The following is an 11,781-nucleotide window of genomic DNA, read 5'->3' as shown; positions in this document are numbered from 1 at the left end:
TATTTCCCAATCCATTTTACGTGACCTGCTTCGTAACTTGGCTCTTTATTAATATCTTTAACTCAGATGATCGACTGATTTTATGCCATCCATTCCACAGGTATATCAGTGGGGATAGTTTTAACCTAAACTTCCTGTTAACCAATAGCTATAAATAGCGATCGTGTTCAGTTTTAGGTCCGTTTAAAGATTCGTGATATTCCGTAAGGTTCTTTGTTAAATAAGATTACATTTAAGTATTTTTATAAAGACACTTTATTCCAAAGTTATACATGCGACATTAGAAAATATTTTAATTATAAGCTAAAGCTGCATTTCTTTACCAACCGGTAAATATTTGGTTATTCTGGTGATTAAGGGTCAAGGTTAAAAATTATGAAAACGATTAGAACTAGACATGGGCAAAGGTAAAAAGTAAACACACACTTAGACAAAATATGACTGTAATACCTCACCAAGGGTAGAATATATGACACTCATTTGACCAATGGTAAGCAATCTCAACATATGTACTTGACCCTATCACAGAAATTTGATTAGAATTAAAACAACAGTTTTGACTTACTGTAGAAGTCATGAAAGTAGACCTTTAACTAGGTTGATAATAGACAATAAATCTCTAAAAACTCATGGCATCCTTTGACCATAACTACAAGTGAGAAACTAATTTACGGATAAAAATTGGGACAGCAAAATAAAGCTAAATTCAAAATAAAGCATCAACGCCCAAGGATAAAATTCACACCATCTGCATGATTTTGTGAATATGAGAACCTTTATCTAATATCTGTTACCAAGATATCACACTAGTTTGGGCTGACTTCAGGGAATAAACACAAGCTTCCTCGTAGCATTCAAAAATGGCAGTCTGTTGAAGATGAAAGGTAAATTAGAAATCATATTTTATAAATCAATATACTTTAGCATGCTGTTCAACAATATTTTTCACGTTTTGCCTCTTGTAATAATTTTTACTTCTATCACTTCACACTAGATCAACTTAGACATTTCCGAAATCATATCGATTGCTAATGTATCTAGTAGAACTTCTAAGATTAACAAAGGTATAAAAAAATATCTTGTTTCTTATATACGTTCAACTTATCAAGAAGAAGGAGTTCAGATTTACTGTATTTTTATCACCATAGAGAGAACTGTATGATTTAAAATTACTAGAATATTAGTTATATCAACGGTAGTGTTAAAAGCATCACAGCATAAATAAATGCCTCCTCCTAGAAATCTCTCCCCTCTCTCTCTCTCTCTCTCTCTCTCTCTCTCTCTCTCTCTCTCTCTCTCTCTCTCTCTCTCTCTCTCTCTCTCTCTCTTTTTTTTTTTTTTTTTTTACCAAACGATGAAATTGAAGGACCAAACAGAAATGATCCCCCCTTTTTTTTTTCTTACCAAACGATGAAATTGAAGGACCAAACAGAAATGATCCCTGATTGTTTTAAAAAATCTAATGAGAAAAAATACATGTGGATCATCACCACACCAATAGCATAGGTTGTGGTGAGACTGTGGTAATGTTCTCAAAATCTTTATAGATTGAAGATAGGCATCGAATTTAGATATATTCCTAATAACACAAAAACCTACTGTTGATTATAGAGTAAATATATATTGAATTTTGGTAGACCCTGATTATTCAATTATTCTAGTAACATTTGTATTATAAGATGTAAGATCTGTTGTAGTTGAAGATATCCATTTTCCTTTATGAGTGAAAGGGAATGGAATCCGACATGTAAAAATTAAAGTGGTGACATCACTTGTTGCCAAATGCAGTCTCAATATTGTCCTCTTTGCGTACAATGTCGTCACGGAAGACAACCTGAATATTTGAAGGAAGAGCAAGAAACGTTTCTCCAGCCATATTTAAAGTTGTGATATTAGCAATTGTGCTATTAGCAAATAATAGGCGTTCCGGATACACCTGCATAAGTTGGTGTTATACCATTCTTGTAGCCTCAAGTATGTATCTCGTATTGTTTAAATAGCAAGAAAGTAAAGTATTTTGCTTATTAAGAAAAAGAGTAGCAATCGAACTGTTTGGAAAAGGTAGCCAATTGATACGTATTAAAGTCCTTATATAAAACATCAATTTTTTAGTCATTCATTCCTCTCAATATAGGAAACACCATAAAATTTGCAAGTTTCTACTGTGAATGACATAAACGTTTTGAGAGTTCGTATGTTATGTTGATATTTTTATTGTTGCCATTGAAGTAGTACACTAGCTGTTAATTTTTTTTTTTTTTTGGGGGGTGTCAGTTTTCAGCATTCAAAGGGCACTTATTTCTTACTATTGAATCTATATACAATGAACTCCTTGCATTTATCGTTACTTAGTTTTCCTGTCCAATTATTTTTATTTATATTATCTTATGTAGCGTAATAAGTTTATGTACAAAGTTTGTGTACATCATGAATGGTTTCATGTGATACACCATCTAAATAACTTTTTTTTACCCTTCATATGGGTGACCTAATTGGTCATTATACTTTACTTTTCATCCTTAGCCAATTGATACATAGGTTTTATAGACATGTAAATTCAAGATAAAAAGCTACGCCAGCATTGGATGAGCCTGTGGTAGATTGGGCATCTTTTACACAGCTACATAAATTCTTCAGAAACACACAGTAACTTACCCCATTATTTTGGTCACAGTCATCAAAGCTGGTACTGAGATCAGAGAAAGATACGGCCATCTCGAGGTGTCCTGCGCTTCGATGGTAATTGAGGAAATTACGCACTTTCTAAAACGAGAACAAAAAGTTATAGTTATTATTGAAAGATATACATTGGGTTTATTTTATTGTTATAGTTATATTACAAAATAGATACATTTCCATAGTCTTTATTATTATTATTATTATTATTATTATTTTATCAGTAGTAGTAGTAGTAGTAGTAGTAGTAGTAGTAGTAGGAGTACCTACCAGTGTCATTTTAGGAACGAGACAGTCAAACATGGTGTCGTATAGCTCTTCTGGGACCTCCATGTGCGATAAAAGATCTAGCATATAATCCGAGCCATTTTGAGACTGTGGACTCACGACAAACTCTGAAATGGATGTTATAAGCGTTGAATATATGAAGAATACTCTTTCAAGTTCTTGTCTAGGATCAATGAGTGTACCATAACGATGCTTATAATAAACAATATATTCATTAAGAAGCATTGTATACAGTAGATATACAATCTTCGTTGAGCATACTTATACCTTGCTTTCTCTGCTACCATGTCGTTAAAACTCAACCTTTTTGCATTTCTTCACTTTACCACTTTCTCTTTTTGTTCCCATTTACTATTCTCCCAGAAAAATAAAAAACAAGAATTTAGAAACTCTTCATCTACTCCCTCCCCTTTCAATGTCCTTAACTGTACCTACCTTTCATTTCTTTTCTCTTTTGTTCTTTGCCCTTCTTTCTTTACAAATGCGCATGTCCTATTTTTTAGACATTTATTCACCCCGTTTTCTCCAACAGAGTCTGTCTATCTTAACTTTGCTATTCTACCTTAATTATGCGTAAACCGTTCTTGTCGATCATTTGACTCACAGTACGAGTTTTTTTTTTAAATTTAAAATTCTATATTATTCCTTTGAATGTGAGGCATTCAAGGTGAAAGCATCCATGCTGAAATTTATGGAAGATGAAATAATAGGAATGTAGGGCGAAAATGTTTGAGAGCTAGTGACTTGCATAGCAGGCACTGTATCGTCATAAAAAAAAAATGTAGGTTTTGTACGATTATATCGATAGTCATTGCAGGCCGTTCGGACGATACTTGTTGGAAGTAAGAGCAAAAATTATTAAAATTAAATTTTTTTTAACAGTTTCATTCACGGCAAATGAATCGTGTAAACGGAACGTGGAACCTATGATGGGAAAATTTAATTTTTGCATATATTTTGCCATGCATTATCATTGTTATTAGATTTTATTTTATATGAAAATCATTTTGCAGTTGAATCATGGTTCTAAAGATCTAGGAAATATTATTGATGCAGAAGTGTTTTTATATGCTTCGAGTATTTAGATGAAATATTGTACATTTCTAAATATTGAAATGTGTTAAAGAGTCAGAGTTCAAATATGCATCATTTCAGGAAAAATTTACGTATGCAGTGGTGATGATTGCTGACATCGAGGCTTATCATGGAATATATGTCAGGCGAAACTCAGTAAATAAAAGGAATACTTGATTAGAAATTAATTGAATTGAAATGGAAAATGTTAACCGTTTTAGAATTAAAATTGCAGGGCTGCGTTGTAAAGATCTTTCATAACTCCAATAAGGAGGGTGGGTGTTGAGCCGTTACTGCACCTCATGCATATCCCTGTAGGCATTACCAAGGGGTTTACTTCTTTACCTCCCTTATCATTTCTTTCATTCCATTTTGCTGTCTAACTTCTTGACTTTTACTTACTAGCGCAACTGCCAGATCAAACCCCCCCCCCCGTTACTTCTCGACTCTTTATGGACTCCCCGACCTCTAAGTCGGACCATATGACCCAAAATCTATAAATCAAAATCATGATATTTCATGGAGACAAACCTTATAGGCGTTTTCTCTGTCCCGTGGCTCTTATTTTCTTGGAGAACTATGTTTTCTTCTAGGAAGCCGGCCAAATCCAGAGGAGTCGTAAATATAAAGGATATTTCTGCGACATTTTTCTGGACGATTTAATTAGATGTGTTTGATATTCCTATTTAGCTTTGAGTAGCCAATTTAAAAAAAGCAAAATCTGTTAACTTACGTTTTATCAAACTTTCTTGGATGACGAAATTGTTCTCTTTGGCACAGCCAGGTGCGAAGGCCTCCGCCACTACGGCAGCGGGTCTTGTTATGGTGTTACATGCCTCTTCGACGCCCAAAACGTCATCCGAGTTAGCTGCGAAGAAAGTGTCAAGATAAATACTGTACTTTACTTTGAATTTTGTAACAGATGATATTCAAAGGTTATAGCATTGGTATCGGGTTATAAGAAATGTAATGGTAATGCCAAAAGTAAAAAGAAAATATTGTGTTCCTTTACGTTTTGTTTCCTCATGTATATACATTGACACACACACATACACACATATATGTATATATATATATGTATATATATATATATATATATATATATATATATATATATATATATATATATATATATACAGTATATGTACGTGTGTGTGTTTAATATAATGTATATATGCATACATACTGTATATACATGTTATATATGTATACACATAAACACACATATATGTATTTATATATATAAATTTATATATATATATATATATATATATATATATATATATATATATGTATATATATATATATATATATATATATATATATATATATATATATATATATATATATATATATATATATAGTACTAACCTTGTCTCTTTTCTCTCCCGAAACTTGTTGAAACCACCATTGCTGCCATTGAGATCAAAACCACCCGTCCTAGGAATTTCATCTTTTTAAAGCTGTAATTGAAAAATTCAATAATTGTAAATAAATAATGTTTTTTTTTCAGTTTATTCTATTTGGTCTTATTCTTCAGAATGTGCCAAGGCTTTATTCACAATTTAATTCGCCATTTTTTACTTGTGACTTTTATATGCAATAGTTATTTTCTAATATTACTCCATTGGCATTTTCTTAACGTCTAATGATCTCTCATCACTACCCAAGCCATATTCTCTTCTCATAGTGATAGTTTTCTTAAGAAATTCTATAATTCTTTCTGATCTCTACGTCTGTAACCATCCTTCGTGGTTTATGGTAGACTTTTATCTAATAACATTCTTTTGCTTCTGAAATTGGTCAAGAGTTTGTGTCAGATTTTTATATTTGTTATTATTCCCATGGGTGGGGATATTTAGAAATCGAAAGTGTGCCGTTTCTTATCTATCTTCATTTATATGCTATTTGAACTTCACCATTTCTCTATATACGGGAATTATGTAAAGGAAATGATAAATGATTGAAAAGAAGGTTTGAATTCTGTATATGGATTTCTGTAACGTTCCTTCACACGTCTTTTTACTTAATCGTATATGAGGCAGTGTGTATGACTGAGAAACTCTGATATGGCTTTATAGAATAGATTATGTAACCCACAAAGCCTGAATTTAAAGTAATGTGATGTGAAAGCTTTTATATAAAAGAAGTGAACATGAAAATATGTAATGATGCTAAACGTTATTTGAGAAAATAGGTTTTACTTGGAGTTTAGAGGATATTTTTGTCGTTTTGGTACAGTATTCATACCTTTGTGTATGAAGGTGTGATAGTAGTAGTAACGCAAAAAACTAGTTAGTATGTTTATGAAAAGTTTGAATAACGATTTATGAATATATAATTTTTTTCTGATGCAATATACTTACTCTGAACTTCCTCCTTAGGAGATCTGGATATCTTTCCATTTACGACCAGAAAAATCCGATTGGCCTCCCCAATTTTCTTAAGCATCACGCATCTGGCAGCTTTCATCATGCCCTAGATCAGGTCATACTAGAGTAGAGATCCTCATCACTGTTCTAGTCGACGTGTCTTCCGTTGTCCGACCTTTTTCTTTTGTGTTACGTTTCTTTGTGTTTTTCTTTCGTGGGTCCTTGTACGTTCTTCACTCGTAGTGGCTGAACTTCTGTAACCCCGTTTTCAAGGGACTTAGTCGTATGTGTGTGGCGTTTTATTGTTCCTCGTGGAAGGAGCAGAAAGTAATAAAGGACAGTTCCGCTCTAAGAAAAATCGTTCCTCCAAGTTCTTTGGATCTTCCTCTGTCCCCGGCCAGAGCCGGGATCAAGGTTAGTTAGTGCTAAGTCTGAGCACATTACTGAGACTGATGTTACTTTTGACTGTGTAACAATCATTCCAGATGTTCCGCCGCAGAAGGACGTGCTGCTAAAGGTGACGTTGGTTTCGGCTGAAGTGGTTGTTGTTATCGGACGCAACCGCTCAAGTCGTCAAGGAGAAGTGGGACAGAGCCCCTATCTCCCCACCGATTGACGACCCGCTTCGCACACGGAGGTGATGGAGTCGGTACCTTCTCACTGACGGACGACCTGCCTCGCGTTCGTACATCTTCGATGCCCTTTCTTGTTTCTTCGGATGGAGCGGGCACCCATCAGCATCTCTAGGTCACAACGGGGTCTTCAAACCGGCTTCCCCCGTCGTAGTCCGACACCCCTTGCAATCTCCGCCCTGCCCCTCCTCCTTGCTGTTCTCGTAGTCAGCAGCGGGCCTCTTGACCACTCCAGCTCCCTCGATGGACCATGTGGGTGTGCCTGCCACTTCACAGCCTGCCTTTCTGGACAATGTGGGTAGTCTAGGCTTCTCGGTGATGGCCTCACTGGGGAACGTGGGTATTCCAGCCATCTTGGGCGCCTCTTCAAGGGACCTCGTGGGGTTTCATCAGCGGCAGTTCCTGCTACGTGACGGGCTGGTCGTCGAGGAGAATGGGGCCATGAGTGCTCCTGTACTTTTCACAAATGCTCCGCTACCTGGGACCTACGGAGCCCAGCAATAGAGAGATGTCTGGTCGTCTTCTGCTCTACTCCGTCCGCCTCAGTTTGGCCTGCCCTGGATGACTTCTCTCTGACCCACTCCTGGCTCAGGGATCACACCCATAGGCGTCACTCTCCTGGGACCCTCCCTCGCTCATGTCCTCGGACGGAGCGGCCACACACACCCGCGTCTCCAGATCACGATGGATTCTTCAGAGGGGCTTCCCCCGTTTCAGTCCAGTGCCCCCCACCCCTCCCCATTGGTAGGAGAAGATCTTGAGGAGGACCAGCCGCACAGTGGTTTTCCTATATTTTTCCCCTGATATTGGAGCCTGCAGTCCGTGCCGCCCTCTAAGGATGGGGCAACTGGGAAAGGGGCTACCAAGTGTTCCGAGGGGGCCGGTATCAAAAAGAGAACTTAGAACCTTGTGTTTTTCACTCAGTTTTCCACCGTCTCAGACATCAAAGTCATCGGTGGACCATGTGATGGCTCCAGCCACCCTGAGGTGTCCTTCGCTTTCCTGTAATGTTGTGAATTCCTCCGAGTGGCACCGGGCACTTGCTTGGGCATCCCCCATGTACCCTTCAGGTCCCTCCAGAGGAACGTGCAGCCACTTTAACCGCCCTCCAAGAAGTCATCGTTTACAGAGGGACAGGGATCCCACTCGTCTTCCAGTAGCAAGACTCTTCTCTTCGAAGGATTGCAACGAGCTCCTCAAGTGGATTCCCCTGTTGTAATCCAGCAATCCTTGGCCACCACATCCGGGGAGGAGGCTAAGGCAGTGGGAGCTTTCTAATAGAACAATTATCTGGGACATATTCTACTCCTTTTGTTCATAAGATCCTGGCGATCGGGAAGAAAGTATTCAGAAACACTTTCTCTGATAAAGAGAAATTATCAGGTGAGCCTATACATCCTCAGGGGAAGCATCACTAGGGACCCCCTCAAGGACATGACACTTCCTCAAGGGAAGTGTCGCTAGGGATGCCCCCTCGAGCACATGGTACATTCACAGGGGAAGAGTCGCTAGGGACTCTCCCTTGAGCATATGATACATCCTTAAGGGCAGCATTGCTAGTGCCCTCCCTTGAGCACATGATACATCGTCAAGGGAAGCATCGCTAGGGACCCCCTGTCGAGCACACAATACATCCTTATGGGAGGCATTGCTAGGGACCCCCTTGAGTACATGATACATGTGGACTTGCCGCAACCTTAGCATTCTGTGGACCTCGTGTGTGTCGTTTGCTCCTCCACCATCGCAGAAATGTGAGTCGTCAATGGGCCACAGGCCTGCCCCAGCCGCCCTGAGGCCTCCTTCACTTTCCGAGAATGTCCCGAATTCTTTGGATTGGCACGCTGCACTTGGCCAAGCACTCCAACGTACCCTTCAGGTTCCTCCAGCGGGACTTGCAGCCGTTCTGGCCTCTCTCAGAAAGGTCGTCGTTTGCTGAGAGACAAGCATCGCACTAGTCCAATGGGGCCCCATCCTGCGCATAGGCATCCCTCACCCCATGTCCGCCGCCGCAGCCCAATGGAAGCTTCACAGCCATGCCGCCTCGGCTTTGCCAGATATGGGTGCCCCTCCTCCTCCCGTAACTGCCGGAACCCAGGGGAGTTAGATCCACTACTTACAACAAGGCTCCTGCCGCCTCGGGTCTGAATGGCACGGCGGGCTCCGCTACTACTCTTTTGACTGCCAGGGCCGAGCGGAAGTGAAACGCCCTTATACCTGTAACACGGCTCTCGCCGCCTCGGATCTGCCCGCTACAGTGGGCTTTGCTGCGACCCACTCTGCCCGTCCTAAGGGCCACACCAGGAACCGGCCCTCATCTCCAATAGAGTACCAGGCTTTGCCAGACGAGTCTTCTGCCTTCTGCAGAATCATCGCCTTGATCTGAGGGTACAATGACTTGGCCGACCCTGTGTCTTCCCCTTCCTCAAAGGGCTCCTCAGTAGTGGAGATTTGGTTGGGCACCCGCAAGAAGTCCTGTTACTTCTGAGCCTGCCCAAGTCTTAGGCCACATCCCAACTTTCTCCAGTCTAGATGGGGCCTTTGTAGGGCCAGAGAACTCCCTACTGTCCTACTGGATGGCCCGCGGAGACCACGGTGTGGGCCGCTACCTCCCCTTCCTCTGGGATGGCAACGGAACTATTAGCTCCCCATTCCTCGGGAGTGGGATGGAGACACTCTCCTTTGGCTGGACCGCAGAACCCATGGAGCAAGCCGCTACCTTCCCCTCCTACAGGAGTGGGACAGGCCACTCTCCTTTTCCAGTTTCTTCATCAGCTTCTCCTCCAGATGAAGTAGTGGCCCTGGATTCCGAGTGTCACCATTGCTCCAGGGACCTGCGCCCCAAGCCTGTTTGCCTGTCTTAGTAGGCGATTCTGCTCTCCGACTGTTGTCGGAAGGTTGGTCTTCAGCAACACGGCCCTCCTCCTCCGAGGTTACCTCTGCCCCCTAGTCCAACCGCCTTTGACCCACTGCCAGTTGCTATCCCCATGGACCTGAAGGATGTATATTTTCAGTCCCAGTACACCCACCCAACAGGAAGTTCCTCAGGGTCAAGTGGGGGAAGGACGTCCCCAAGTTTTGGACCCTCTGTGTCGGGTTGCTCATGGCTTGATCCTGTTTCAGGGCAGGATCAAGCTCCAGCCAGTCCAATAGGACATCCGCTGCAAGTCGATGGAAGACATGCTCCACAGGAGGGGCTGAATGTTAAGTACGGAATGGTCCCTACACCCGGCAGTGTCCCTACACCTGGCAGTGGCAAGTCAACTGATATCCATGGTGGGTTCCCCCTCCCTGGATTTTTTTGCAATGGGGCTTAATGTGAAGTTCTCAATGTTATGTTCGCTGGTCCCAGAACCGGTAGAAGTCATGGAGGAAGACTTTCAGCATCTGTAGGACGGTCTAGAGGCATACACTTTTGCTCCCTTTAGTCTGTTGTGTCAAGTCCTGAATAGACTCCGGGAAGTAAAGCGTACAAGTCTCACATTGGTAGCTCAATGGGGGCCAGATAAGCCATGGTGGTCAGACAAGGAATGGTTTCTGGACCTAAGAGTTGAGGTACAAGAGCCATTGTCTCTCCTATTACGGGAAGATCTCCTGAGGCAGCCTCACTTCAGAAGGTTCCATGTCGCCCTACAAAACCTCCCCCTTCATGGGTGGAGGTTATCCAAAATCCCCTTAGTCGGGAAGGCCTTTCCAGGAGGGCAGCCAGGCAATTGGGTAACGTTTGGGAGATGGTACCAGTTGATGACTTCCTACTGTACTTCAAGTCCCTATGGGCTCCAGATGGAGACTTAGCCAAGGTTTAGGGCTTTCTGAAGGAGCCCTTTCTTAAGCCCTCCAGAGACGTCCTGGACAGAGTCCTGATATTGAAGACAGTCTTTCTCCTAACCTTAGTCTCATCATGTTAGTGAGATACACAATTTCTCCTATAAAGTGTGCCACACTAAAGGGTGGAAGGAGCCAATGTACCGGTTTGTCCCCTACTTTGTGGCGAAAAAACAGAATAGTGTTATAAATCCCCATGTTCAAGGAGTTTTCAGTCCCCTCCATTGCAAGGTCTGACAACAATAAGGACCTTCTCCTGAGCCCTGTCCGAGCCATGTGGGAGTACCTGGCTAGGACGGTGAGACTGTGACTGGCCATAAAGAGCTTCTTTGTATCCACCGTGAGAGTGGATAAGCCGGTGTCTAAGAATACTGTCGATTTGGCTAAGGGAAATAATCGGAAGAGCCTACTGGTCAGCAGGAGATGCCCCTCCCAAGTCTACAAAGGTCAGGAGGATGGGGACTTCTCTGGTGTTCTCCAAGGATATGACAGTCAGTCAAGTTTGGAAGGTGGTGTGTGAAAGGTGCAGTGCAACTTACATCACACTGTCTGAGAGACTTCAGTCAAGTCCATTGATGTGTACAATTTGCTACGACTGGAACCCTTTACTCCATGCTGAATAGTGGAGTGGTAGCGTTTCCTTTTCCTTCCACTCTTCCCACTCCAGATATTAAGGTAATATAATGTATGGCTTATTTAAATATGTGAAAGCACGTCTAAACATGCAAAATTTATCATGAATAAAAAGCCAAGTACAAACATACCAACTAGATACAATTTTGGAGATGGGTTGATTTCAATTCTAAGTACAAAAAAACCCGAATTCGACAGGTATAAGCATAGGAGAATTGTCATCAACTTTTATCTCTTTGTGGCTATATGGTATGTCAGTGTCGTGCCAGATTCTCGGATCAGGG

General features: G+C 41.3%; 1 protein-coding gene across 1 annotated transcript in view; it reads right to left on the bottom strand.

Moving 5' to 3' along the window:
* Window positions 1-255: 255 nt before the first annotated feature.
* Window positions 256-11,781, bottom strand: part of LOC137644361 (uncharacterized) — a 16,127-nt gene continuing 4,601 nt past the window's right edge. The window contains exons 2-6 of the mRNA XM_068377349.1: window positions 5,410-5,501; window positions 4,772-4,906; window positions 2,947-3,071; window positions 2,656-2,763; window positions 256-868 (exon numbers count right to left, since the gene is read on the bottom strand). Of these exons, the coding sequence (XP_068233450.1) occupies window positions 791-868; window positions 2,656-2,763; window positions 2,947-3,071; window positions 4,772-4,906; window positions 5,410-5,491 (528 nt within the window). The 5' untranslated portion in view covers window positions 5,492-5,501 and the 3' untranslated portion in view covers window positions 256-790. The remainder of the gene's footprint in view (window positions 869-2,655; window positions 2,764-2,946; window positions 3,072-4,771; window positions 4,907-5,409; window positions 5,502-11,781) is intronic.

This window comes from Palaemon carinicauda, chromosome 1 (assembly GCF_036898095.1).
Source record: "Palaemon carinicauda isolate YSFRI2023 chromosome 1, ASM3689809v2, whole genome shotgun sequence".
In the NCBI taxonomy this organism is placed as follows: domain Eukaryota; kingdom Metazoa; phylum Arthropoda; class Malacostraca; order Decapoda; family Palaemonidae; genus Palaemon; species Palaemon carinicauda.
Note: the sequence above shows the minus strand (reverse complement) of the source record. Positions and strands in the feature narration are given on the sequence as shown.